The sequence below is a fragment of the Pan paniscus genome, chromosome 18 (genome assembly GCF_029289425.2).
Source record: "Pan paniscus chromosome 18, NHGRI_mPanPan1-v2.0_pri, whole genome shotgun sequence".
NCBI classification, from domain to species: domain Eukaryota; kingdom Metazoa; phylum Chordata; class Mammalia; order Primates; family Hominidae; genus Pan; species Pan paniscus.
The window spans coordinates 933,370-961,155 of NC_073267.2; the positions used below are offsets into that span (position 1 = coordinate 933,370).

The window sequence follows — 27,786 nt, forward strand, 5'->3', positions numbered from 1 at the left end:
AAGAGGTACAGGAGAATCCCGAGACCTGGGATGCGCAGGGCAGATATGCCCACCTACACCGCTGTCTGGGGACCTAAAAACAACTCAGACACATGTTTTTACAACTTTTTTAATATATATTTTTATAAACAGGTCACGTGATAAAATAGCACAAGAAACACTTACCAAATATAAGGTTATATCTTCCGCATATACAGGAGAATGAGGTCGTTATGTACAATAAGAAAATGATTTTAGGGGTTGGTTGGTTTTGTTTTCCTCTCTCCCCTTAATTTTTCCTCCTACAGTCGTTGGAAATATCACAGCTTCAGTTGCATTAATACTTTGGGCAAATGGACAGCTGCCCCTCCCCACTAGGGGTTGTGGGGAGGAGGGGCTGGAGAAACTGGCTCCTGACCACTCAGCCCTGGAGCTTCCTGGGGCTGGCACTCCAGGGACAGGAAAATCTTTGGGCTGTTGATCTGTTTCTGATTCAACAGCATCTCTCTCTCTCTTTCTCTCTCTCTCTCACTCTCTTTCTCTCTCTCACTCTCTGGCTCTCTGGAAACTGGTTACTCTCTTCCAACCAGATAGGGAGTGTCCCAAGATTGGGTGTGGGCGCGGTATCTCCTGGGGCTCAAGGTTGGGATGGGAAGGGGTCCCAGCCCCCTCCTCAGCAACAGCTGAGATTTGCCAGCATCCCCCAGGACTTCCAAATGTCTCGGGCCGACAGAGCACGGTCAGAGCCCATTTGGGCAGACAGAAGTTTGGGAAGCTGGGGAGGGGTGAAGTGGGGGTGGGGGGGCAGGCTAGAAAGGAGCCCTCCCTCCTCGGGGTGTCTAGGGTGTGCTGGCCACTGGAAGATTGGAGTCGCTGACCCTGACCCTTGGCTGGGTCCACTCTGCAGACTCCACCTGAGGAGACCCACCCAGGGTGAAGCTCGGTGCCCAGGCCTGAACTGAGCCCGGCCGGGTGCAAGGGCTGAGGTGTGAGGTCGGCCCAGGCCTCTTCCCAGGCCTGAGGGTGGCTACAGCTCGGGGCTTGCAAGGTGCCTGCGCCACCCCTGGGTTGAGGCCGACGGAGTCAGCTGGGATCATGTTAATGACTCCAAGTGATCGCCAGCCCTTCTGCCCTCTCCCTGCCCAATTCTGTCTCAGCCTGGCCAGGGACCAAGGCCGGGTTTTGGGGCGGACAGGGGACTGCCCCACACAGCGGCAAGGAGGAGGAGAGGCCGCGTGGGTCAGGCTGGATGGGTGAGGAGGTGCGGGTGGGGCTTGGGCTCTCGGCGGCGGGCCATGGCTTTGGCGGTGGCCTGTTTCCCCTGACACCCCTCGGAGGGCTCCAGGCATGGTGCGGTGGAAGATGCAGGAAGCCCGTGGGGCTCTTCTGGGCCCGTGTCCTGGGGGACCCAGCCCCCTCAATCCCACTGGGCCCTGCCCGGGATGGGGGGACAGTGGGAAGACAGAGCGGGTGTGGCGGGGAAGGCGGTAAGGGCACAGTCTGGAGAGCTCAAAGCCCCCCCAAGGACCGAGCCCCGCCCCCCAAGCGGGAGGGCGAGCGAGTGATGGCGGCGGCTGTGGCTGTGGCGTGGCGGAGGGCGGCGTGCAGTGCGGGCACGAGGGGCATGCACAAAGTCCCCGAGTGTGCGTGCGTGCGTGGGGCGGGCCCACCCGCCGCCCCCCTGCCCGGGGCGGGGCTGGGAGGGCGGAGGGACCGAAGGTCGGGGAGGGGCTTTCCCTCGGCTCGCCCCGCCTCCCGCGCTGGGCCGGGGGCGCGGGGGCTCCCCCGAGCGCAAGGCGGGAAGAGGGGGCTCGGCGGCGCCCCGCGCCCCCGCCCAGGTCATGGCCGGGTTCCCGCGACCGGGGCGGGGGCCTCGCGCTACTCAATGACGAGGCAGCGGGGCAGGTGCTGCGAGAAATACTTGAAGAGCTCGGGGGTGGCCCCGGGGCAGTTGGTCAGCTCCAGCTCCTCCAGCTCCTGCAGCTGCACCAGGCCCGACAGCCCGGTGGTGGTGAGCAGCGGGCAGCCTGCGGCGGGGTCAGAGGGCGGCTCAGTGCGCGCGGCCCAGGGCTTGGGCGGGGAGCGGGGACGGCGGGGTCAGAGGGCGGCACAGTGCGCGCGGCCCAGGGCTCGGGCGGGGACGGCCGGGCCGCGCCTCCCTCCTCCTCCGCCTCGGACCCGGGACTGTGTGTCCGCGCCGGGTGTGAGTTTGCACAAGGACTGGGCAGGTTGGGCGGGTGGACTAAGTGGGGGTGGGTGGTCACTGCCAGCGTCAGAGCAGAAACGGGGGTCTCACCTGCCAGAGACAGGAGGCGCAAACTCCCCAGGGCCAGGAGGTGCTTCAGCCCGAAGTCTTGCACCTGTCGGGAGTGGAGGAGCGACTTAACGATTTCCGCTCGCACCGAGGCGGAGGACACCCTGGGGTCCATGGAGGGCTAGGCGGGTTCAACCCCGGGGCTCCTCCGTCCCCCCCGGAGCCGCGAGGCGGCTGGGAAGTGCTCGTGGGGGCCGCCGGGACCCCTGCGTTCCGCTTAGGTCGGCTGCTGGATAGGGAGGGGCCCCAGACTCTCCCAGGATCTGAGTGGGGCCGGGAGCTCTCCCCGCGCCCCCACCTCCCCGCCGATTGCCCAATCCCGGGGCGTGAGAGCCGGTACCTGGCAGCACCATCGCAGGTAGAGGCTGCGGAGGGACGACATGGTGGACAGATAGCTGAGGCCAGTGTCCGTGATGCGTACACACCTGTGGTTGCACCAGAGGGGACCCCCACCTTCAAATCACCTGGCCCCGGCCATCCCTCGTCTTCCTGGGAGTGCCCCTGGCGCGAATCCCTTCCTGCCCCACCCGGAGCAGCCGCTGGCCCCTCCTCGCTCCCACCCACCGGGAAGGACGGGGGTCCAGCCAACCCGTGCTGCGGTTCTGCGGTTCCCACTCCCCAGGCTGCGGTTCCCATTCCCCAGGCTCCGAGGGCTCTGCCCGCCGCGCCACAGCCCCAGCCCCGCCGGAAGCCCCCGCCCCCGGCCCCGTGCAGCCCCGCCCCGCCCCGTGCAGCCCCGCCCGGCCCAGCCCCGCCCGGCGCGGCCCGGGGGCGCGCACCTGTCGAGCACGAGCTCCTCTAGGCGGTGCAGGTCGCAGGCCACGTACTCCAGCGCCATGTCGGTGATGCGTGGGCACCACGAGAGGTCAAGGCTGCGCAGCTTGCGCAGGTTCTCGGCCACGAGCTCCACGCCGTCGTCGGTGACCTTGGAGCAGCCCGAGAGGCTGAGCGCGGTGAGGTTGGGCAGGCTGTGCACCACGTTGACCACGCCGTGGTTGGTGATCTCCCAGCAGGAGAGCAGGCGCAGCGTGTGCGTGCTGTGGCCCTGGCGCGCCGTGAAGTAGGCCAGCGCCGTGTCCGTCACGTGGTAGGCCTGCAGGCTCAGCTCCGCCAGGTTGGGCAGCAGCTGCGAGATGGCCGCGATGGCGTCGTCGGCCACGTTGATGCAGTCACTCACGCTCAGCGAAGTGATGCGCGCGCTCAGGCTGGACCACAGCCCGGCCTCGGTGAAGTCGTTGCAGCCCGACAGCTCCAGACGCACCACGCCCTGCATCTGTTCAAGCATAACCTGCAGGCGGGCGGGCGCCGGGTCAGGATTGCAGGAGAAGGGGTGGAGCCCGCAGGGAGGAAGCAGTAGGGTGTAAACATGCAGGGAGCTGAACCCTGAAAACATTTGGCAGTGTGTGAGGAGGCAGGGCATCGGGACGAGAGCCCAGGGCCTGGCCAGGGCAGGTGCTGGGGGTGTTGGCACCAGCGTTACAATTAGACTCCAGACCCGGCTGCCAGGTGGCTCCTCTGACCTCTACTCCTGGGGGGCTCCCCCTCGCATCCTCCCCACACTGCATTTGTATTTATTTATTTATTTATTTATTCATTCATTCATTCAATCATTTTGAGACAGAGCCTTACTCTGTTGCCCAGGTCCCAGGCTGGAGTGCAGTGGCATGATCTCAGCTCACTGTACCCCCCGCCTCCCGGGTTCAAGCGATTCTCCTGCCTCAGTGTCCTCCCAAGTAGCTGGGACTACAGGTGCCCACCACCAGGCCTGGCTAATTTCTGCATTTTTAATAGAAAGAGAGTTTCACCATGTTGACCAGGCTGGTCATGAACTCCTAACCTCAAGTGAGTGGCCTGCCTCGGCCTCCCATAGTGCCAGGATGACAGGCTTGAGCCACCGGGCCTGGGCCCTGCATTTAATCCACTGCCCTGCTGCTGCCATCTTGAAAATATTGGTTGTCTTTGAACAAGGGACCCACATTTTCGCTTTGCGCGAGGTCCCCTGTAGTCAGTCCTTCTTTCCCCAACCCCAAAGCCACCATCCTCTCCAGCCCCCACAGGGTTGCTGCTGCCCGCCCCTGCCCCCCAGCCCTGTCCCCCCCACCATCCAGCCTGGGCGCACACACCCCCCCACCCCAAAGCCACCATCCGCTCCCACCTCCATAGGGTTGCTGCTGCCCGACCCTGCCCCCCAGCCCTGTCCCCCCCGAGCCTGGTGCATACCTCGAGGCCTGCGTCCGTGATGGTGGAGCGCTTGAGGCTCATGGCTTTGACACCCTTCTTGGAGAGCGCATAGTTGTCAATGAACTCACAGATGTCCAGGTCGGAGACGCCAACCAGGCAGAAGCCCTCGAAGCCTCTGGCGGCAAAACCCTGCAGGTTCACGAACTCCTTCTCGCCACCAGGCAGCACGTTGTAGAGCTCCTTGGCATGCAGCACTGGCGTGAGGCCTGCCCAGAACTTGGGCTGGTACAGCACGCGCCGCCAGGCCTTGCACACCTGGGCCAGCACACACTTCTCGCAGGCCGAGAAATACCAGAAGAGCCCATTGAGGATCTTCTCGTCCGTGGCCAGCGGCGGCCGCTCCACTGGGTGCCCAGGTGCCAAGGCTGAGGCTGGTCCACCTGCCGGGGGGCACGGGCCCCCAGCCAGGGCAGCCCGGGACAGTGGAGCAGCCAGGCTGGGTGGTGGGAGGGTGGGTGGGGGTGGTGGCTGGCAGGGGCGGTTCTTGGTGGCTGGCGTGCCCTTGGTGATGCTGGCCGCACCCAGGCCGTTGGGCTGGCCTGGCAGCTTCACCAGACCGTTTCGAGGCAAGCATGGAGGCTTGGGGTCGCCGTCGATGCCTGGGCTCGACATCTTCCTGGCACGCTCTGTGGATGAGGGCCGGGAGGGGGAGTGAGTCTGTTGCTGAGTCTGGAAGGCTGGGGTTGGGGGCAGGTGCAGTGGGGCTCCTTCCCTCCTTGGGCGTCCCTATGGTGCTCCCAGAACCACCAGACAGAGAGGATGGGAGTGCCTGCCTTTCCCTCCCAGACTGTGAGCAGCAACAGGAAGCCGACGATGGCCACTGGCGGCACTCACTGGGCACCTACGGTATGCACTGAGCCCAACCTTCATTGCCCATGGACACCCTCTTTTTCTTTTCTTTCTTTTTGAAACAGAGTTTCGGCCGGGTGTGGTGGCTCATGCCTGTAATCCCAGCACTTTGGGAGGCCGAGGCAGGCGGATCATGAGGTCAGGAGATGGAGACCATCCTGGCTAATACAGTGAAACACCATCTCTACTAAAAATACAAAAAATTAGCTGGGCATGGTGGCAGGCGCCTGTAGTACCAGCTACTTGGGAGGCTGCAGCAGGAGAATGACGTGAACCCGGGAGGCGTAGCTTGCAGTGAGCCGAGATTGCGCCACTGCACTCCAGCCTGGGTGACTGAGCAAGACTCTGTCTCAAAAAAAAAAAAAAACGAAACAGTTTCACTCTTGTTGCCTGGAGCGCAGACTGGAGTGCAGAGACAGGAATCTTGGCTCCCCGCAACCTCTCTGCCTCGTAGGTTCAAGTGATTCTCCTGCCTCAGCCTCCCATGTAGCTGGGAATACAGGCGCCCACCACCACGCCCGGCTAATTTTGTATTTTTAGTAGAGATGGGGTTTCTCCATGTTGGTCAGGCTGGTCTCAAACTCCTGACCTCAAGTGATCCACCCGCCTCAGCCTCCCAAAGTCCTGGGATTACGGGAATGAGCCACCGTGCTTGACCGGACACCTTTTTGTTTGCCCAGTGAGGCCAAGAAACGCCGACACTCTTTGGCACTTAGGTACCATGATGGCCATTTTACAGAGAAGAAAATGGAGGTGGACCTGGTGAGGCCAGGACTGCTCTCTTGACCTCTCTGCTGTGCCGTCCACTGTAGGTACCCACCAGGCCCACCCCTCTGGGCAGGCCAGGGGAACTGAAGGGAAGGGTCTAGGGTGGCCTCTGGCCCCTCCCCTGCAGGGTGACTGCACAGCGCTCAGGAGGGGCTCTGGTGCTGACTCTGCAGCCACCCTCCACATGCACAGGAGCTTCCCTGGCTCAGAATCTACCCAAGGGGCTGGGTGCAGTGGCTGATGCCTGTAATTCTAGCACTTTGGGAGGCTGTACCCACTGCACAGATGAGGAAACTGAGGCCAAGGCTGGGCAAACTGCCTGCCCGAGGTCATGGCCAGATAAGTGGTGAAGCCAAAGTTCGGGCAGAGCTGGCTGAGGAAGGCCATGCGGAGGTTATCTTCAGGCCAGCGACATCCACGCACAGGGTGGAGTGGGACCAGTTCCGGGCACCCTCCTCAGGCCTCCAGTCTGTGAGTGGGTGGCAGGGGGCACTGGGCACAGCCACGGAAAGAAGCAGAGGTGGGACCCTCACTGTGCCACCATCTGCTCCACAGTTCGGATCTCCTGCCGCACCCACCCCGACATCCGGGGAGGAGGTAGAGCCCCTGGGGTCACACGCCCTGGACTTGAAATGGGCCCCACCCTGGCTCTGTGGTCTTGGCAAGCCACTTCCCTTCTCTGAGCCTCAATTTCCTCACCTTGAAGCCTGGGGAGGTGACCACGGTACCTGCTCCCTTGGGGCATTGCAAAGCGAACGAGCTCAGTGCGTGGCTCATAGCAAGGTCTGGGAGAGTGATGTCTGAGCCCCACGGCCACACTCCAGGGCAAAGCAAGATGCATCTTCCCCGGTCTTAGGTGACTCCAGGACTAAGCCTGGAGCCTCATGCAGGTCCTGCCTTCCTGCCCCAAAATCTCAGAGGAGGGGCCAAAGCCTCTCCCAGCCCACCCTGCTCCCTCCTGCCACAGCCTCACTGGGAGGTCTCTTGGAGCCACCAAGGGGGTGTCTGAGAGTCTCCCACGAAGATTCCAACGCTTGGGGTGGGCCCTGCAATATGCAGACTCTCAGGAAGAGGATGGCTCACATCTTTTTGGCTGAGTGTCCCTTCTGGGGCTACAGGGCCTGGCCTGCTCCACCACAGAGAGTGGCGGGGTCTCGGACGGCACTGCAACCCCAAGGCCCGCAGCCCATTCCCCATAATCTGGTCAGAGTGGAGGGGAGGCAGGGAGGCAGGGAGGCAGTGGGAGGTCCTGCCCCGCTCTTCCCAGCAGCAGGTCCCCACATTGGCTTCCAAGCCCCAGACAGGGCCAGCCTTGCCACTGGTCCACATCTGGGGAGGGGGTGTAGACCGGGGCTGGGACCAGGGGTCTCGCCAGCACACGTGGCCCTCGTGGCTGAGAACCCAGCTTTGGGTTTAAAGTCCTTCCTGCCCTAATGGCAGGAGCCCCAGCTCCACCCTCTGTACCATCTCCCCCTCCCCAAAGTATCATTCGGGTCCTGGAAGGTGAGGCCGGGCCCTCCACAGAGGAGGCACCCACAGCCGGTGACCCCCATCACGTGCCCATGATCAGAAGGTGCGGCCTCCGGAGGCTGACATCACAACGTTTGCAAGGGCCGGCTGGGGTCGGCACATGATTCGACCTCACGGCCGCCCTTAGGGGTGGAGGGGTCGCTACCTCGGGTTTGGGGAAGGAACACGAGGCTCTGAGGAGTGAATTTGCCCCAGGAGTCCGGGGAGGCCTGGCGCGGGGCTGCCTCGGTTCCCTCCCAGAGCCGGGGAGAGGGGATATCGCAGGATGCCGGCGCCCGAGGCGGCAGCACCAGGCCCACGGGCGCCCCAGTCTAAATATCCTCCGTGCCCCTAGAGCGGGGACCCTCGCTCCCCAGACCCGGAAGCGCCGCTTTCCCCGCCAGGGACGCCTGGGCCTCCGCAGACCCCGCCGGCCGGCGCGCCACCCGCGCCAGCACCATGGACAGCGGCCGCCCAGCCGCGCGCTCAGGGCCAGGCCCGGGCTGGCTTCCACCGCGGACAGCAGCGGGGTCGGGGCAGCCCCGCAATCCCAAATCCCGGCAACCCCTGCTCAGCAGGGAGGGGCCCCGGGGGCGAAGAGTGGGGGAGAAGCCGGGAAGGATCCGGAGGAGGCGGCGGGGGCGGCGCCAGGGGAGGAATAATCCCGGCGCAGTGCCGATTTAGGTTGAAAACGCTCCCAGTCATGGGCCAGCACGTGGAGCGCAGGGGCTGGGGGAGGCATTCGCAGGGCTCTTTTCCCGCCCCGCTCGGGAGCTCACGTTTGCCGGCGCCCACAGTCCCGTCCCCACCTCCAGGCCTCAGGGTCGAGATGGAGAAATCAAGCCGCACTTTGAGAGCCCACAGGAGGGAGGGGACAGGCTGAGGAGCGGCCGTCTGGGTATGGGTCCGGGGCCTGGATTCCCTCATCCACACCCGCAGCGCTGCCAGAAGGCGCTGCTCTGCCTGTGGTCAGCCCTCGACCTGTGTGCTTGGTGGGAGCTGCATCCCTGCACAGGCAGCCCCACTGCTCCCCAGTCTCGCGTCCACGTTCCTGCCGGCCCCCGCTGCTCCTCACACTCCCGGCTTGACTGACTCAGCCCGAATATCCCCCACCCCGTAGCTCAAAAATGCAAACAGCCACACACTTTGGCCCAGGCACGGGCGCTGTGGGAGAAAGCTGAGCTCAAGTGGAGACTGGAGCCTTTCTGCCCGTTCAGCGAGAAGTCCCTGGGGGCTCACACAAGGGCCCCTCTGCTTGGCCCTGGGCCCGGCCCCACCCACCCAGCCAGACGGTCACCAAGGAGCCGGTTCCCATGGCTCACAGAGCCCCCTTTCCTGCTTGGTGACTGTGAGAGCCCTCGTTCCACCCAGAGGGGCTCGGACGACCTGCGTGGGCTGCTAGGGACCGCCTCTCCCTTTAGGGACAAGCAGCCCGGGTGCTAATACGGGGAAGGGGCTTGTTAAAAAGGTGGCCATGCCTGCACCGTCCTCAGCCTCAGCCCCTGTGGTGCTGGCTCAGCTTGAAGTGGAATTCTGTCAAGGCTCCGGAGCTCACCCCAGGGGAAAGAGAGAGAGGTGGACCCCCAGCTCAGCTGTCTTGTCCTCAGCAGCCTGAGCCTGGCCTGGGAGCTGCTGGGGAGAGGTGGCCGTGGCCTCTATGTCCTCCCCAGGGGACGCAGTGTGAAGCGTGTGGCCAGAGTGAGCCTAGGGAGCACGGTGGGGCCTGGGTGCTCCTGGGGGTCCCCACATGTACATGTACAGCATCCAGGCTGACCATTCCCAGACGGCCATGCGGGGGCCCCGCAAGAGCTGCCTCTTCTGCGGAGCAAGTCACTGAGCCCGGAGACCTCGGCTCCTGCCCCTTCCCAGCCCTGATGCCACAGCCCAGCCATGCCATTCCTCCTCCCCTGCTCCTCTGCCTGGGCACACGCCGTTCCCCCTGCTTGCCTGGCAGGGTTTCCCTGTCTTAGCTCTGCAAGCTCTTCTCCTCCATCCCTCAGCTCCTGGTGCGAGGTGGCCCCTGCCTCCTGCTCCGGGACCCCCAGCTCTTGAGAAAGCGTCTCCAGGGTCTTGCAATCACATGGGTTATCATCACTGTCCACCTGGTGTCTCTCCTCCTGGCCTGAGGACTCTTGAGGACAGACAGCACCAACGTGCATGGCCTCTGCATGTTCGCGGAATGAATGAATTAGGGAACGAATGAATGAATGCGGAATGCGGCTCCGCCAGCTCAGTCACGCAGAAAGGGGTGCAGCTGCTAAGGCCCCTGGAGGGCTGATGGAGAATTGGTCAAATTTAGGAAGAGGCCGGTCAGCGGGGAAGGCACAGCTCGGGAAATTAACCCGGATCGTGCCATGGCCAGTGTCCGCGGGGAGAGTGGCCTCTGGGGTTGGGACTAGGTTGGTACCTGAGTCACTGAGAGGGCTCCCAAGACCCCAGGGCTGGGGTGGGCCTTGGAATACACAGAGCCTTCAGATGAGGAGGGCCCATCTCCTTTTCAGCTGGCTCCCTCTTCAGGAGCTGCAGGGCTGAGGAAGTGGCTGCCCGTCCTCCACCATCTGGCCTGAGTCAAGAGAGGGAAGGGGGTCCTCCTGCCCCGCTCTCCCTGGCACCACACGCACCCCTCCTCTGACCGGCCAGAGTCCTTCCTTCACACACTGCCTAACCAGGAGTGGGGAAGCAGAGCTTGCAGATGGATTTTCCAGAAGTTCCATAGAGCTAGGATTGGCTCCAAGAGCCCCGGGGCTGGCTGATTCCCTCTACCTGGGTCCTGGCCAGGTGTACCTCACAGGGTCCTCGCTCTGCCCTGTTCTGCCTCATGGGGTCTCGATGCCTTCCTGCTGGGCCCTGGGCTTGTGGTCTCTCCAAGTACTGCCCTTATCCTGCAGGGTCCCTGCCACGGCGCTGCATTCCTTGCAGAGGCTGCACACCGCGTGCCCACCCCCGGGACATCCTTTTGGACACATGCCTGGGAAACCTCCTCACCCCTCAGCGCCCCCAGTTTGAAGGTCTCTTCCCCCATCTCTGGTGCCCCCATCTCTGTCAGCACCAGACTGGGGCACAGCCTAACCAACCACTCAGCCCTCGTAGAACCTCAGGGACCATTGAGCCCTGCCTGCGGAGGGCCTTAGAGCTGGGCAGGGCCCTGGTGGCCAGAGAAATGCACATCGGGCTCCATCTGCAGTGGCAGCCCCAGAGCCTGGGTGACAGCTGGGGTGGCTGGGGATTGGGGACAGGGTGCAGACTGACACATTCCGTGGCAGCCCCGTGACGCAGGCACACCCGTGTCCCTGCCACTTGGCACGTGGCACAGCGGCAGAGCTCCTCTCCCGCCCCCAGTTTGAGATGCTTCTGGGGGTGCACCAGGGGCTCTGAGGAGGGGCACCATGGCGCAGCAGGCACGTGGCCTCAAGAGAAACCCGTGTTGCTGCCCCAGCAGACTGAGGGCCCATGGTCAAGCCCAGGGCAGCTCAGCCTTGAAAGCTGGACACCCTGGGGAGTGGGTGCTGGGATCCAGGCCTCATCTCAGCCCCTGCTCGGAAGAGCATGAGCACTCTCAGAGGCGAGGCCTGGGCCCCTACTGCCTACTGCTCCAGGCAGCTGCCACAAACCATCACCCCTCTTTCCTGCCCAGTGAAGGAATGAGGCCTGAACCCACACATTGCAGCCAGTTTGGCCGTTGGCTCCTCCTGCACCACTGGTGGGGAAGGCTCAGTCATCTGCTCACCCACAGAGCTCCCTTCACTGCCACCCCAGTCATGGGAGGCACAGCAGTGGGTGCCCACATGCAAGGAGATGGGGTCTTCGGGTGGCTGAACAGTGCCACCTGGGTGGGAGATCCCTAACTCTCGGCAACACAGGGCTTCCTGGGTCCATGTCCAGCTGGTTCAAGGGCCCCGTGCCTCCCACACACGAAGCCGTTTGTGTCCTTCTCATCAGTGGGAGGTAGGACTCGTTCAGCCACCCCGGAAGTGGGTGTGAGCTGGAGGCAGTGAGTCTGTCGATGGAGGGGCTGAACTCAAGGGTCTGGCCCCAGATGAGGGGCAGTTGGGGTGGCAGGGGGCAGGGAGTGGGGCAAGTGAGTCCTAGGGTTCCCCCACACAGCGATGTTTGCAGCTGGGCCTTGAATTTCCCTCCCCTCCAGGTGGCTCCAGGTCCAGCCCTGTGTCCACCTCTGGCCAGACCAGCCAGGTTCCACTAGGCCTCTACCCTGGCCTGGGAGACAGAAAACCCCTCAGTCTCCTGGCCTGACCCAGGCCTTCTGCTCCAAGGCTGCTGTCCAGCACCCCGCCGAGGGGGTGGGCTGGGAGACGGCCCTGTGTCCAGGGAGGCCTGAGCTGCCCCTGGCCATTGGGCCCTCGGATGCACGGGTGTGGGGGAAGGGCCTGAAGGAAGAGGCAGGTGAGGTGGCCTCCGCCATCTGCTCCTCCTGCGGAGGGCAGGCTGCCCGAACAGAGCCTGGAGCCTGGGAAGGGCCTGGAGTGGCCGCTGGGCCATCAGTTCCTGAGGCTGCCACCGCAGCCCTCTCTCCTTCTGAGGTGATGGGTGGGGAACGCTCTCCACCCACCTAATCCCCAGGAGGACACCGGACCCCTCCTGAGCAGGTCTGAAGGTGCCGCTTCCCTTCTGAGGCCCTCCAACCTTGGCCAAGGCCCGGTCCCGCCTCCAGAACCAGGAAGGTGCCAGCCTCCCCCCACCCTCCTCCTCCCGCGGGCGGTAGCTCAGCGCAGACCCCGGGTCCAGAAGCCGCCCGCCCGGGGAGGGCCGCCCCTCAGGCCGCACATCCCCGCGACCCCCATGCAGTTTAACGGTCTCTGGCCTGTCACTTAGGTCCGGGGGCGCCCTCTGAGCCGACCAGGCGCCCGGGGTGGAGGCCGGGGGCCTACAATTCCTCCTTTCGGCGTCCCAGGAGGCACGGACCCCCAGCCCCGGCCGAGTGGCCAGTGGGGAGCGGCCCTCTTCCGGGCCAGGGGCCGGGGCGCGGGGCTGCGGGAAGGCCAGGCAGGGACCGAGGCCCAGCGGCCGGGGGGGAGGTGGGGAAGGGGCTGCCGTTACGTAAGCCCTTCCCGGGCGGCGGCGGCGCGGCCCCCACCCCCACCCCGCCCCCTCCTCATTGTGGCCGCCGGGGAGGTGCGGCCTGGCCCCCTCCCGGCCCCGCAGCCCGGCCGCACGCGCACCTTACCTCGGCCCGGGCTCCTGGCTCATGCCACGCTGTCCGCCGGGCGACCTCCCGTCATGGGGAGCCCGGCATGGGCGTCGGCGCGCGGGGGCCGCCGGGGTGCTGGACTGGCCGGCAGGGCCCGGCCGCGCCCTGCGCCCTGCGTCCCGTCCTGGCCGGGCCCCCTCGGCAGCGCACGGAAAGGAGCTCCCGCCCCAAGCCTCCCACCGGGGAGGCTGAGGCTGTGCCCAGATAAATAAGGCCGCTTTGCAGGGAACCAGGCGGGCGCCTCCTCCTCCCCTCGCCCTCCCCGCGCTCCTCCGCGGCCGCCGCGGGCGCCGCGCGCGCCTCCCGCCCGGCACCAAACGCCGCGCCCTCGCGCGCTCCCGGCGTGGGGAGCCAATCCGGGTTCGCGAGCCCGGGCGGGGGCGCCGAGAATGCCGAGCCCCGCCCCCGCCCCGCCCCGGCCCCCGCGCGCGGCGCGCTCCCGGCACGGCGGCCACGAGCACGCGCCAAGCCCGGCACGCGCCCCCGCCCCGCTCGCCGCGGGCACCCGCACAATAACAAACCCCGGCGCGCGGCGGGCGGGGAGGGCGCGGGAGGCAGAAGGGAGGGCGAGGGGAGGCGGGAGAGCAGGCGCCGGCGGGTGGCCCAGGGGTCCGGGGTCCTATGGGGACCGGGGCGGCACCGCGCATCCCAGCCCTTGGCCACCACTTGGGGAGGCGAGGAAGGCGAGACCCGGCCCAGAGGAGACAGGGTGGTCAGACCCCCGTCTCTGGACCCTCCCGCCCAGCCCACGGCAAGGACCCTTCACAGCCCTCACACCCCCCGCGCACCTGCTGCGTGCCCGGCCGGAAGCCCCTCATTGGAGACTCTGGCACACCCGCAGAGCGCGAAAACAAGTGACTGCACGGATCAGTTCAGACAGTGACAGTGAAAGCACCCGAGGGCTTGCGGTGGTAACTTCTGGCGGGGGCTTCCTGAGGGTGCCCCACTGGAGCTGAGACCCCCCCACGGTGCGAGGGAGGGATGGCTCGGGAATGGGGGTGCAAAGATCCGAGGAGCCTGGCAAGTTCCCTCGGGAATAAACTGGAGGCTGGAGGCGGCGGCTGCTGCAGCCCGGGGCAGGGGTGGGGCGTGCTAGGTTAGGTGGAGGACTCGGTGGGGACCGCTGGAGACCCCAGACGCCCCAGCAGGCTCAGGGCAGGAGAATGGAGGCCAATGGCGCCCTATCCTGGGGTCTCCTGGGAGCAGGGCCGGGGGAGGGAGCAGGTGTGGGGAGAGCAGAGGGGTCTTTGCACCGGGAAAGAGCTACAGGGCTGAATGGGGCTCCTGAGAGTATCTGAATAGGAGTGAAACCAGCTGCTGTTCCCAGCGTCCTGATGGGAAGCCTGGCCGAAGGGGCCGGTGTGAGGCCTGGGGTCAGCGGGAAGGAGGGTCAGACTGACGGCACCCTGGCTGGGTCCCGGGGTGGGGTGGTTCTGTGCTTGCTGTGGGGGCGCCACTGGGTCTACCTGGGGTGAGCGCAGCAGCTCTTCTGCGTAAGTCTTGCCCGGTACCTGGGTACTGACCAAAGAAGGTGCCCGGAGTGGGGCAGACAGGACGAGCCCCGTGAAGACAGTTGGGGCAACAGGGGAGCGGCGGTCCAACCTATCCGGGCGTCTCCGGTGCGTGGTCTGGCAGGCTGGCCCTCCGGCAGCATCTTCCACCCCAGGCGTGGACTGCTCCCGGTAGGAGGGTTTCACCTCGTGCCTGGGGCTCTCACCACAGCAGGTGCCAGGGCCTTAGGCAGAGAACAAGCTGTGCTTGTGTTGAGTCCCAGCTGGGGCTGGAGCCGGACACACCCCAAGCGCACAGGGTGGGCCGGACACACCCCAAGTGCATAGGGTGGGCTGGACACACCCCAAGTGCATAGGGTGAGCGTGGGAGTCAGGCATTTGGGTCATGCAACCCTGGCGAGGCCCGAGAAGCTAGCCCTGCCTGTGGGGAATCTGAGCAGGGAAGAGTGTGTGGAAGATCATCACAGAAAGGCCAGCCGTGCTCCTCCAAAGCTGTGACCCACCTGCCCTCCACCTGTGACCAGCTGTGACCCACCTACTCTCCACCTCTGTCACCAGCTGTGACCCACCTACCCTCCACCTCTGTCACCAGCTGTGACCCACCTGCCCTCCACCTCTGTCACCAGCTGTGACCCACCTACCCTCCACCTCTGTCACCCCACCTGTGCCGGGCAACTTTGTCTGTCTCCACCATGGCTGGTGGCAGCTACTTCCCCACTGGTCTCTCCACCCCTCTCCCATCTCCTTTTCTCCCCAGGGTGCAGCGGGGTCATTTTGCCGTGCAGACATGGTCCTGTTCTTCCCAGGGCCCTGTCCATTCTTTGCTGAAGACTGCACAGCCCTGAGTGCCTGGCACGGCTGGCCCACAGCCTCGCTCTATACCTGGCCCCTTGAGGATGAAGCTTCAGCCACACTGGCCTTCTTCTGGGGCCAGGACAGTGCCCCATCCCTAACCTGGAGCGCCCCTCCCTTCACCTGGAACCCCTTCACCTGGGGCACCCCTCACCTGGAGCACCCCTCCCTTCACCTGGAGCTCCCCTGCCGCACCCCTCCCCTGGAGCACCCCTTCCTGGAGCATTTCCTCACGTGGAGCACCCCTCCCTTAGAGCACCTCTCGCCTGGAGCACTCCTCTCCTGGCCTCTCGCCTGGAGCACTCCCTTGCCACTTGTACCTGGGTGACTACTTGCCTTACTGACCTTGGCTAATGTATTCTCCCCTAGGTGCCCTCCCTCAGGTGGACAGGGCCACAGACCCGTGTCCTCACCTCCCCAGCACCAAGGACCTTCTTTTCTCAGCCTGTGTCTGCCTGGTGTCTGATGGTGCGTTTGATGAGCTATTGGCTGACTGTGCCTGCTGAGGGCCAGGGTGCGGTCTTCTTCCCCACCACCCTGTCCCTGGGCACTGAGCCTCCAGCTCAGTACGTCACAGGTGCATGGCAAATTTGGCGAATGAGGGAGACAGCGATGCGTCAGCAGCATGAAAGGTGACTGGCACCAGCAGTTTGGATCGCCTCCTGTGGCGGGAGGCCCTTGTAGAGGATACCTTTGGAGAACAGCTCACACCCCAGAGGGAAGTGGCTTGGACAAAGGGGGCTGCTCAGCAGACTTCGATCTCCTCTGGGGGATGTGGATACTGCTCAGGCCCGCACCCCTCCATTGGTCCTGGAGACTGATATGGGAGGCGGTATGTGCCTGGGCTCCGGAGGGCACCTGGAGCACCCCTCACCTGGAGAACCCTCATCCAGAGCACTCCTTTCCTGGAGCACCCCTCACCTGAAGCACCCTCAGCTGGAGCATCCTCTCACCTGGAGAACCCTCACCTGGAGCACCCTGTTACCCGGGGCACCCTCACCTGGAAAACCCTCATCTGGAGCACCCTCTCACCTGGAGAACCCTCACCTGGAGCACCCTGTTACCTAGAGCACCCTGTTACCCAGAGCACCCTCATCTGGAGCACCCCCTCACCTGGAGCACCCCTCACCTGGAGCACCCCTCACCTGGAGAGCCCCTCTCCTGCAGAACCCCTACCAGGAGCATACTTCACCGGGACCACCCCTTGCCTTGATGCCTCAGCACTGAGGAGTCTCCCATCTAGGTGGCTGGGAGGGCACTCTGGAGCCATGGGGATGAGGACCAGAGGCTGCTGGTACATCTTGCCCTGAGACTTTGGAGGACTGCAAGGGGACCCACATTCACTTCAGCTCTGCACCTGTGGTGATATCCCCACACTGGAGAGCAAAGTGATTGCTCCGGGGGCCAGATGGCCACGCCACCATCCCCCCCAACACTGCCCCTGCCCCCTGCCCGGAGCACAGCCCGAGAGCACCCAGGATCATCCATGTGAAGCAGCAGGCTGTGGGTATGTTTGGCCGTCCCGACCCCTCCACAACCAGAATGGGCACCCATAGGCATGAGAACCTCACAGCCGTTAGGGGTGTCCTGAGTGCCATGGGCGGTGGGATTTCTCTGATGCCCTCCAGCTCTGCTCCCTGCCTGGCTCGCCCCCTATCAAGGCTAAGGATGACTCAGGGCCCAGCCATCACCATAGCAACACGCGTCGCCTAGCAATGGCGGTCTCCCGGCAACGGTTGTCTCCTAGCAATGGGATATTTTCCTGGGCCCTGGCTGGAGCCCGGCAGTTATTTTTAGCTCCGCAGCAAATCAGTCGGCAGCTGCATTTTCGGCTCCTTGAAGAGAGGCAAGGTGTGGGGGGGTGGGTCTCTCGGCAAAGGGAGGAAAGCATCCCCAAGATAGGAATCTTGCTGCCGTGGGCCCGGAGGTGCAGGCCTGTGGGTGGGCGAGGCCGGATCCTGCCTGTGCAGGGGGGCAGGTGGCCGGTGGAGGGGAGCCAGGGGTTGTGCAGGCTGCCTGGATGAGTTGGCAGCTAGGACTATGTCCTTGATGGGCCCCCAAGCACCCTGAGCCTCGTAGGTCGGCTGGGTAGAGGGGACGCAGGCCAGTGCTCACAGCTGCACTATCAGAGCGTGTTTCTGGGTGGCCCAGGGTCTGGCAGGCTCTTGGTACCCAGTGCCCCTCAGTTGTGGGAGCCATCTTCACTGTCCCAGACCCCAGCTCCACCCAGGGAGGGGGCAGCAGGGCGGCCGCAGAGCAGCACATTTGGCCAATCCCGTGCAGGGCTCAGCTGGGGACACAGGAGGCGCTGGCTTCAGGTCAGCCCACACCTCTCTCCTCGCTCCGCTGCCAGTGAACAGAGACACAGGCGGGGGTCTTGGCCTGCGATCTGGCCCTTCTCTCTAGGCTTCCTCCCCATTTCCTGGGGGATCCTGTTCACCGGTGCGTCCAAACTCCCCAACTCCCTCAGGGCGGATGGGCTGGGTGGGGCCTGCCTTACCCGCCTCCCCTTTGTAGCAGGTCAAAGGCTCTGAGGCAGATGGAGCTTCAAGCAAACAAGAAGCCCCCAGGGCTCACCCTCTGTGGTTCCTGGTTTACTCGAAGTTCCGTCTGCCTCAGGGCCTTTGCCCCTCTTCTCCCCAGGGTTGGGGCTCCCGTCCTGCCCCCTCCATCAACTCCCCTCGTCCTTGATGTTGCTCCCCCAGGGCCCCAGCCAGCCCAGCTCCTGCCCTGGCCGTGACAGCTGCTATTCTGTGCCCGGCACTGTGGTGTCCCCAACGGGTTGTTCGGCACTCCGTGGCGCAGCCACCTGTCCGCAGCCGCTCCCCTGCCGGACGTGGGGCTGCCTGTGCCAGGCACTGCTGGGGCCCTGCTCATGGCAAATGCAGCACTGGTGTCCTCCGCAGGCCGGAACCTGTGTCTGGGGGGAGAACGCAGTGGCCGAAGGTGGGAACCATGTGGCAGTGACAAGGGTCTCGACCGCCCCCACCCCAGCACCCCCTCAGGCTGCAGCTCCAAGGGCCCTCTGGGCAAGACAGGAACAGAAACCAAGTGTCAGGCTTCGGGACAAGCTGTGAGGCTGGCCGCCCTGCCTTGGGCTGAGGGGCCTTGTGATATGGCGTCTGTGTTTGGCCACGGCCAGGCTGACCCGCAGGCGGGAGAGATGATTGTCCCAGACTCTGCACTCTCCAGGGGGGGCCTCACGCGCCAGGCCCAAGGTTCCTGAAACAAAGCCTGAGGGAAGTTCTTCCTTTTGTCTGCCTTGAGTATGTCTTGCTGCTGTCGTTCTCGTTCTGACTTGGGTGGAAATGGAGAGAGGCCCCTTCTGGGGTTTCAGGGCACTCAAGGGTCTGGGGCTTGGGGCACTTGAGGGGGCCCCCAAACAGCACAGACAGCCACGGCGTCACCTAAGCTTGGGGATGCCTTCCAGGCACTCCTCTGCCCAGCCACCCCCCACTTAGTCTGCTGGTATTTACTGAGCACCAGCACCCTGGCAAGTTGGGTCCTGTACCCATAGCAACTGAGGCCAGACTCGGCCTTCCAGGCCCCTCCTGTAGGCAGCACAGCACTCACTGATGCCAGGTGCTTTCCTGGGTGGGGCCAGGGGCTGTGAGGAGAAGGGGTGTGTGTCCAGGGCTTCTCCTGTGGGTGGCTGCATTGGCACCGGACCCCCGGAGATGAGGCTGGGGAGGAGGCAGGGACGCCCGGGGTTGAGGCGTCAACTCGGGGCCAGGCATGTGCCATTCCAGACCAGGTCACCCCAGGAACCCCTCCCTCCAACCACAGACACTGGCCCCTCTCTGGGGGAGGCCTGGGGAGAAGTCTGGGGCCCAGGCTGTCAGGAGGGTGTCTGGGGCTGAGCCTCACGCCGCCACCAGAGGGCGCCTGGAGCCCACCGTGCTGACCTGGGGACCGCCAAGCGGCAGCAGCCCTGGACGGCTGGGTGGCTGCAGCGGCCGACCCGTGTGCCTCTCCACACCTCTGCGAGCACCTCATGTGCTCAGCCCCAGGCCGAGTCTACCCTTTAACCTTTACGATTTTTATATTTTATTTATTTATTTTTTAATTTTTATTGAGACAGGGTCTCCTCTGTCGCCCTGGTTGGAGTGCAGTGGTGCAATCACAGCTCACTGCAGCCTCACACTCCTGGGCTTAAGCAGTCCTCCTGCCGCAGCCTCCCAAAGTGCTAAGACTACAGGCATGAGCTGCTGCACCCAGCTAATTTTTGTAGTTTTAGTGGAGTTGGGGTTTCACCATGTTGGCCAGGCTGGTCTTGAACTCCTGATGTCAAGCGATCATCCTGCCTCAGCCTCCCAAAGTGCTGAGATTACAGGCAGGAGCTGCCACACCCGGCCTTAATTTTTATGTAATTAATTAATTAATTTTTATGAGACAGACTCTCACTCTGTCACCCAGGCTGGAGTGCAGTGGCCTGATCTCAGCTCACTGCAACCTCCACCTCCTGGGTTCAAGCGATTCTCCTGTCTCAGCCTCCCAAGTAGCTGGGACTGCAGGCGTGCGCCACCACGTCCAGCTAATTTTTGTATTTTTAGTAGAGACGGGGTTTCACCATGTTGGCCAGGCTGGTCTCGAACTCCTGACCTTGTGATCTCCCTGCCTTGGCCTCCCAAACTGCTGAAATTACAGGTGGGAGCCGCTGCGCTTTGCCAATTTTTATTTTTAATTGTAAGATAAACATCATAACATCTACCATTTTACCCATTTTAAAGTGTGCAGTTCCGTACTGTTGAGTACATTTATGTTGTTGTGTAATCAAGCTCCAGAATTATGTCCCCATTAAGCTCCAACCCCTCATTCCCCTCCCCAGCCCCTGCTCCACTTTCTGTCCTCATGACCCTGACTACTCTAAGGTGACTCACAGAAGTGGAATCCAACAGTGTTTGTCCTTTTGTCTCTGGCTTATTTTGCTCAGCGCATAAGCCTCCAGGCTCATCCAGGCTGTAGAGGGTGTCAAGGGGCCAGAACTTCATTCGTTTTTATGGCTTAATAATGGACCCACTGCCAGGGGGCGCGGTGGCTCACCCTATAATCCTAACACTTTGGGAGGCCGAGGTGGGCGGATCACCTGAGGTCGGGAGTTCAAGACCAGCCTGACCAGCATGGAGAAACCTCGTCTCTACTAAAAATACAAAATTAGCCGGCATGGTGGCACATGCCTGTAATCCCAGCTGCTCGGGAGGCTGATGCAGGAGAATCGCTTGAACCCAGGAGGTGGAGGTTGCAGTGAGCCAAGATCGTGCCATTGCACTCCAGACTGGGCAAAGAGCGAAACTCCATCTCAAAAAAAAAAAAAAAAAAAAAAAAAAAAAAAGAGGCTGGGCGTGGTGGCTCACGTCTGTAATCCCAGCACTTTGGGGGGCCAAGGCGGGCAGATCACGAGGTCAGGAGATCGAGACCATCCTGGCTAACACGGTGAAACACCCTCTCTACTAAAAAAAGAAAAAATACAAAAATTTAGCCGGGTGTGGTGGCGGGCGCCTGTAGTCTCAGCTGCTCGGGAGGCTGAGGCAGGAGAATGGCATGAACCCAGGAGGCAGAGGTTGCAGTGAGCCGAGATCGAGCCACTGCACTCCAGCCTGGGCGACAGAACGAGATTCCGTCTCAAAAAAAAAAAAAAAAAAATGGACCCACTGCACTTGCTTGTCCACTCAGCTGCAGACAGGCCTTTGGGAGTCTTCCACCTTTTGGGGATTGTGATGGCTACTTCTGACCTGCACCTCGCCCAGAGCAAGGGGCTGGCCGAGCCCAGTAGGCGCCTTGTTCCTGTTTGGCCTGGGAGGGCCCTGGGGTTGAGGGAGGGCCTGGTCAGTGGGATCCAGCCTCCCACTGCCACTGGGCCATCTGGCCTCATCTGTCCGACTGCCACTGGTGAACTCATCTGTCCACCATGAGTTTCGAGTGCCGGGTGGCAGGAGGTTTGGGGGCAGGGGACGGAATGTTCACATCTTCAGGCTGCACAGTTTATGCTGGTCCTTGCAGGCCCCGGCTAAAGCTTTTGTCGTCCGTAAGGGGTTCATTATGTAGTGGGACCCCTTTGCTTGTGCCTTAGGCCTTCTGTGATCTGACCTGTCGTCCCCACCCACCACCCATGTCCTGGGGTTTCACTGGGCTGCCAAGAGCTCCTTCCTCAGGCCCTTGACCCAGGCTGTCTGCTCTCCCCCATTCTCTTCCTGTCCACCTGGCCAGCCACTGCCCACTCCCTCCCATCAGGCCAACTCAGCAGTCCCGGATGCTGGGAATCCCACACTGCCCCAGCCTGAGGCTACAGTGTGTTTGCGAATCGCCTGTTTCTGCTTATTTCATCTTGGTGGGGGCTGCTCCTGTGGCCCAGGGGTGTCCTCGCAGCTCCTGTGTCTCCATGTGCTGCAGGCCTGCAGGGGTGCCCGTGGCTGCTCCATTCACGCCCCTCCAGGAGCCCCGTCTGGCCCGGGGTCGGTCATCTGGCAACTATGGGGTGCCGCTAGGTCTGAGGAAAGGGGCCTAAACCTGCGGGCTGCGCCCTCTTCAGCAGGACCCCCTCCTGCAGACGGCCTTGCCAAAACCCGAGGCCTGGCCCCGCTCCAAGGCGCAGCCCCCAGGCCAGGCCTTCCCCGCCTCTGGAGTCATGACCCCTCTCCTCTGGGGCTCCACCGGCCTCTGGTCAGCAGGACCGGACCTGGTTGGGAGGGATGTGGCCAACAGGCCCAGGTCCCAGTGTTAGGAAGGGGCAGGCCCGGCCGCCCGCGAGGCGGAACCACCAGGTGGGCCACCTTCCCTACGGCCACCCCGAGGTTCCAGTGGACATCAAAACCTCGGCTCCATCAGAGGCTCCAGGACTCCGATCGGGACAGCGCGGGGGGCGAGGCCAGGGTGAGGGCGCGGCGAAGGAGAGACGCACAGCGCGGGGCCGGCAAGGAGCCTCCCTTCCGCGCCGAGGCCCCCCCGCGACCCCCGAGGCGCTTGGACCGTGGGATAGTCCTCCGGCGGCGCCCGGGCTCCGGCCCCGCCCCCGCTCCGCCCCGCGCCTGCTATCGGCGGAAAGTTCCGGGCCGCGCCGCGATTGGCCGAGACGCCGCAGGCCCCGCCCCCTTCCCGACCCGCTCCAAGGCGGCTCCGGCGCTGGGGCTGCGCGGCAGGCGGAGCGGCAGCGGGCTTGGGGGCTTCGCCGGGGCCGGGCGGCCGGCGCCCCCGGCTGCTCCCGCCGCCGCCCGGACCCGCGCCCCGCCGAGGCAGCGGTAGTGAGAGCCCCGACTCCCCGGACGCCGCCCGCCGTGCCATGGGGTTCCCGGCCGCGGCGCTGCTCTGCGCGCTGTGCTGCGGCCTCCTGGCCCCGGCCGCCCGCGCCGGCTACTCCGAGGAGCGCTGCAGCTGGAGGGGCAGGTACGGCCCGGGCGGGGGGCTGTCCCCGCACTTAGGACGGGGTGCGCTGCGGCTAGGACCCCCCAGGCGCCCCTCGGAGCGCGCAGAGCGCTGGGCCGGTTTCCCCATCCGCGAGGCGGCCCCGGGAGGGAGCGGGGGCTGCGCCGGGCGGGGACCCACCCCCGTCTCAGCGCCCCGTCCCGTCCTGTCCCCAGCGGCCTCACCCAGGAGCCCGGCAGCGTGGGGCAGCTGGCACTAGCCTGTGCGGAGGGCGCGGTTGAGTGGCTGTACCCGGCTGGGGCGCTGCGCCTGACCCTGGGCGGCCCCGATCCCAGAGCACGGCCCGGCATCGCCTGTCTGCGGCCGGTGCGGCCCTTCGCGGGCGCCCAGGTCTTCGCGGAGCGCGCAGGGGGCGCCCTGGAGCTGCTGCTGGCCGAGGGCCCGGGCCCGGCAGGGGGCCGCTGCGTGCGCTGGGGTCCCCGCGAGCGCCGGGCCCTCTTCCTGCAGGCCACGCCGCACCGGGACATCAGCCGCCGCGTGGCCGCCTTCCGCTTTGAGCTGCGCGAGGACGGGCGCCCCGAGCTGCCCCCGCAGGCCCACGGTCTCGGCGTAGACGGTGAGTGGCGGTCTGGGTGGGACAGGGTGGGAGTCCCGAAGTCTTACCCTGCCTGGGCTTGGCGGGAATGTGCCTTGTCGGCCCCACTGCAGAGGGAAAAAGTGAGCTACAAGGGTTGGATGGGCTTGTCAGGCCACACAGCCTGGGACTGCTGGGGAGGGATGGCCTCCCCGCCCTCCCTTCCCGATTCATCTCTGGAAAGAGCTGGCAGGGGCAGAGTGGAGGGAAGGGGAGGCCGGGCCGAGCAATCCTGGGCCTCTGGTCCCTGAACGGTTGGGGGAGGAGATAGTGGGGGCAGAATCAAAGCCTCCGACCAAAGCTGTCCGGGGCTCCCTGGCCCAGCGGTGACCTCTCTCCCCTCCCCCAGCCCAACTAACAAAAGTCCAGTGTGCAGCCCGGTCACCATGGAGACGCCGCTCGCCTCCCTGCAGGGCACCAGGCCCAGCTCTTGCTTGGCTCTCCTGGAGCTTGGCGCCTGACCCTGAAAGGGATGGGCTCTCACTATTCTGCCCCCTGGCCCTGGGCCAGGGACCCCAGACCACCCTTCCTCTGCCCCCACTTCCTATCACCCTAGCTGGGCTGCTGCTCTTCAGACCTCAGATCCGGGAAACTAGAGGGGTCCCAGATGCTGGGGTGCATATGTCAGATGGGAGTGCAGGAGGGCGGCCCAGGACAGCTGATCGCTAGGCATGGCCCCCAGGCCCATGTCTGTGTGCATTCCTGCCTTGGAGGTACGCGCCTGCAAGTGTGTTTCCTGAGTACAGGTGTCGCCGAGGGCGTGCACACCTGCTGTGTAGCTCTCTGGGACCCCCAGGTGCCATCAGGCCCTGAGCGCGGGCTCTGCTCATTTGCCTACTGCCTCCTGCCGCCTGTGCGGACAAGGGACGGGGCCTGGGGTGCTGCCGGGAGAGGGCAGGGCCTCTCCTCACCACTCCCTCTGCATGCCAGGTGCCTGCAGGCCCTGCAGCGATGCTGAGCTGCTCCTGGCCGCATGCACCAGCGACTTCGGTGAGTGTCCCCGCCATGGGGGGAGCCTGGAGCCTGCCTTCCCCTGAATGCCCACCGCAGCCACATGCCTCCCCACAGTAATTCACGGGATCATCCATGGGGTCGCCCATGACGTGGAGCTGCAGGAGTCTGTCATCACCGTGGTGGCTGCCCGTGTCCTCCGCCAGACACCGCCGCTGTTCCAGGCGGGGCGATCTGGGGACCAGGGGCTGACCTCCATTCGTACCCCACTGCGCTGTGGCGTCCGCCCGGGCCCAGGCACCTTCCTCTTCATGGGCTGGAGCCGCTTCGGGGAGGCCTGGCTGGGCTGTGCCCCACGATTCCAGGAGTTCCGCCGTGCCTACGAGGCTGCCCGTGCTGCCCACCTCCACCCCTGCGAGGTGGCGCTGCACTGAGGGGCTGGGTGCTGGGGAGGGGCTGGTAGGAGGGAGGGTGGGGGGCCCACTGCTTTGGAGGTGATGGGGACTATCAATAAGAACTTTGTTCACACAAGCTGCTGTGGACCTGGTTTCCTGTGTCCAGCCCAGCCTTGGGCCTGCCTCGCAGCTGTGAGGATGGCTCCAATTCCTGCCTCCTGGCGGGAGACTGAGGCTCAGGGGAATGGTATCTTGTTCAAGACCATTTGGCAACTGAGAGGGAGAGCAGATGTCAGGAGGAGCTACACCCACATTCCGGGGAGGGGCCGCTGCTGGGTGGGGGGCACGTGGGGACCTGCACTCATGCAAGCTTCTGCTCTGCTGCACCCACCAGCCCCGTCCTTGCCCGCACCCTTGCCTGCTTCCCTGGCTGGCTCCCACTTGCCTCCCGTGCCAGGTGCTTCTGGGGCTCAGCAGGAGAGGAAAGGGGCAGGGGGCATAGGGTCCCTCGGGTACGGTGGGGACAGGCGGGCGCACAGCGCTCTGGCTCTGAGCCAGGCCTGTGAGGGAAGGGGCTGCAGGCTGGCAGGGTGCCGACTTCCCCCATGGCCGCTGTGAGCCCGCAGAGTCATCCTTGGCCCCGTCCCGCCCTTGGGGAAGAATGGGCCCCTCTGTCCTCAGGCCCCTTCGACGTGCTGAGCATCCAGACGTGGCGAGGAGCCCGAAGGGTGTGGGGTCCCCTCTGCAGGGTCCTGCTTGTTGCCTGTTTCCGGCGGGCGGGGTGCACAATTGGGTCTCTAAGGACCGTTTCCCGCCACTGGCCCCATTGTCACTGTCTCCGCCTTCCTCCTCGGCCTTTCAGCCGCATAAAGGGCCAGTGAGGTTTGGGACAGCCACAGCCCAAGGCCCCGAGGCTAAAAGCCCCTGGGTGGGGGTGTTCCAGGACACCTGGCCCTGTGTGAGCTGCCTCCTCTCACTCCAACCCCTCAGATCCTGGGAAAGAGACAGCCATGGCTCAAGGGCCAGGGACCCCTGGGCTGAGCCCCAGAAATGGCTTTCCATTCTCGCCTGGGCCGGGGTGGGGGTGGAGGCCAGAGGCCCTGCCCAGGCAGATGAAGCCCCCAGCTTTAAAGGGGGAAACTGAGGCTGTGTGAGGGACACGGCTGTGCAGGGCCCACAAACACAGTCCTTTCTCTAGGTTAGCGGATGCGGATGCCTGATGAGTGCCATGCCCTCTGTGGACACCTGGGGTGGGGGTCACCTCCAGCGCCGCCCTGGGACTTCCACAGGGCAGCTTGTCTGAAAGCTGCACATGCAAGGGACTTACCCTTTCACACAGATCACCTGCCTGCCGCAGGGCTGATGAGGATGGGTGAGGAGCGCAGCCACTGGGTGTCATGCACTGTGGGGGTTCTCCCACCTTCTGCCCCTCCTCAGGTTCCTTGCTGCTTCTCTCCTCTCCCAACTGTGGCATGCTGAGGGCTCAGGCACAGGACCGCTCCTCTGGGGCAGCCTCCAATAACCCTTGGACAACCTCCACTTTTTCATCTTCAGCCCTGACCACTCCCTGGGGCCCATAGCCTTACATCCATCTGCCCCCAGCCCAAACACTTCTGCAAATACTAGAAAAGGAGGTAGCCCGTGTGCCCGCCTGCACCGCCTCCTCCACTCCTGTCTTGGAGAGGCTTTCCCGTGGGCCGAGCAACCCCCTTACCTTTGGCACTTGCCCTGATTCTCTGGCCAGCTTCCTACAACCTCTCCTTTTCAGCCACACCCAAGTCCACCTGTTCACAAACACCCTGGGCTGGGCCCTGGCCGAACCCTGGCTTCTACCCACCTGTCTCAGGAAGTGCCTGAGCCTTGCACCTACAGACCCTCCCAGAGAAAGCCCTGGCTTTGCAACCAGCTGTCTTCTCATGAGACACAGGGCCATAGGAGCACCACGGTGCCCAAATGGGTCTTGGAGCATTAGACCAGGGGCTTCATGCCTGCCCTGGGGACAGGTGGCCAAAGTGGCATGGGAGATAGGGAGACGGTGTGGGTGAGCAGGTGGGCAGGAGCTACAGGAGCCTGGGGCCTGTGGATCACAGACACCGCCAGGCAAGTGCCAGTTCACACAGGTACAGGTGGCTGCAGAGTGCCCAAAGGCCAAGAAGCAGAGTGCCTGGTGTGGACGGGAGAGGAGTGGGGAGGTTGGGCGCAGTGGCTCACGCCTGTAATCCCAACACTTTGGGAGGCCGAGGCAAGCAGATCATGAGGTCAGGAGATGGAGACCATCCTGGCCAACATGGTGAAACCGTCTCTAATAAAACACAAAAAATTAGCCAGACGTGGTGGCATGCATCTGTAATCCCAGCTACTCAAAAGGCTGAGGCAGAGGAATCACTTGAACCTGGAAGGCAGAGGTTGCAGTGAGCCAAGACTGCGCCACTGCACTCCAACCTGGGCGAAAGAGCGAGACTCAGTCTCAAAAAAAAAAAAAAAAAAAAAGAGTGGAGAGTGCACGCTAGAGTCCAATTAGGTGCATTCATCCAGTAAGCCTCCTAGGTAACTGCTCTAGGTGCAGGGAATAATGCAGGCAGCAGGACAGGAATGGGCGCTGTCAGCTCCCCCTAGAGCTCAGTGTACATACACCCTTCCTTTCCTGGGAGGGCCGTTCCAGGCCCCCAGGAGACAGGACATGCTGAGCTGGGTGGGGCTGGGGCCAACGTGGGCAGGCCTGTGAGACTCTGCACTTGGGAGCTGGGGGCTGTGGTCTGGGGCATACCCATGTCTGGAAGCAGTCTCTGTCCCTGCAGGGGCTCCAGACCCCAGCCACGGATGGCTAAGGAGGAGCTAGGCCAGGGCACGCACAGACAACCCCCGACATTCATGGGTGTCCAGCCCTACCCTGGGTGTGGAGGTCGTGGCCCAGCTGCCTGACCCAGAGCTCGGCTCTTCCACTTGCGCTTCCCACCCCCAGCTTCACAAGGTCACCTCCAGGAACTCAGTCTTTTTGTGTGTTGTTTTCTGGAGAAGGAAGGTGATCTCCCCACTCCCGGGGCTGTCTGCCTTCCCTGTAGCTGGCAGGCGCCAGAGGCCCCCGCCTGTGACATCCGGCTTTCCTCCCACCACACTCGCCTGAGAGCCAGCATCTGTCTTCTTGGGCCTGTTCAAGCTCTCCTCCGTGTCAGCCCCTCCTCCATGCCCTTCTCCCTCAGACCCCAGCCCCCCATCCC

General features: G+C 64.0%; 2 protein-coding genes across 4 annotated transcripts; one reads left to right on the forward strand and one right to left on the reverse strand.

Moving 5' to 3' along the window:
* Nucleotides 1-93: 93 nt before the first annotated feature.
* FBXL16 (F-box and leucine rich repeat protein 16) lies at nucleotides 94-13,163 on the reverse strand. Its single transcript, XM_034951502.3, has 6 exons — nucleotides 12,843-13,163; nucleotides 4,514-5,160; nucleotides 3,073-3,581; nucleotides 2,634-2,718; nucleotides 2,276-2,339; nucleotides 94-2,006 (listed from the first exon to the last, which is right to left on the reverse strand). Exons 2-6 carry the CDS (start codon nucleotides 5,144-5,146, stop codon nucleotides 1,858-1,860), a joined length of 1,440 nt encoding a protein of 479 aa, XP_034807393.1. The 5' UTR covers nucleotides 5,147-5,160; nucleotides 12,843-13,163; the 3' UTR covers nucleotides 94-1,857.
* An 8,726-nt stretch (nucleotides 13,164-21,889) lies between these two features.
* On the forward strand, nucleotides 21,890-26,891 carry METRN (meteorin, glial cell differentiation regulator). 3 transcript variants are annotated; one of them, XM_034951519.4, is made up of 4 exons: nucleotides 22,333-22,609; nucleotides 22,804-23,204; nucleotides 24,153-24,212; nucleotides 24,291-26,891. In XM_034951519.4, exons 1-4 carry the CDS (start codon nucleotides 22,506-22,508, stop codon nucleotides 24,605-24,607), a joined length of 882 nt encoding a protein of 293 aa, XP_034807410.1. In that variant the 5' UTR covers nucleotides 22,333-22,505; the 3' UTR covers nucleotides 24,608-26,891. The 3 variants fall into 3 exon arrangements, 2 of the variants coding, with proteins under 2 accessions (XP_034807410.1, XP_034807409.1); XM_034951518.3 differs by having other exon boundaries at nucleotides 22,353-22,609; nucleotides 22,780-23,204; XR_010110356.1 differs by lacking the exon at nucleotides 24,291-26,891 and having other exon boundaries at nucleotides 21,890-22,609; nucleotides 23,096-23,204; nucleotides 24,153-24,178.
* The last annotated feature ends 895 nt before the right edge of the window (nucleotides 26,892-27,786 follow it).

Excerpts from the sequence above, each read along its gene's own strand:
- FBXL16 (XM_034951502.3), bottom strand. The coding sequence starts at position 5,146 with ATGTCGAGCCCAGGCATCGACGGCGACCCCAAGCCTCCATGCTTGCCT. Across the intron at positions 2,719-3,072 it reads GAGGAGCTCGTGCTCGACAG|GTGTGTACGCATCACGGACA; the intron begins GTGCGCGCCCCC and ends GTGCAACCACAG. Across the intron at positions 2,340-2,633 it reads ACCTGCGATGGTGCTGCCAG|GTGCAAGACTTCGGGCTGAA; the intron begins GTACCGGCTCTC and ends CACTCCCGACAG.
- METRN (XM_034951518.3), top strand. The coding sequence starts at position 22,506 with ATGGGGTTCCCGGCCGCGGCGCTGCTCTGCGCGCTGTGCTGCGGCCTC. Across the intron at positions 22,610-22,779 it reads CGCTGCAGCTGGAGGGGCAG|CGCCCCGTCCCGTCCTGTCC; the intron begins GTACGGCCCGGG and ends CCCCCGTCTCAG. Across the intron at positions 24,213-24,290 it reads CGCATGCACCAGCGACTTCG|TAATTCACGGGATCATCCAT; the intron begins GTGAGTGTCCCC and ends GCCTCCCCACAG.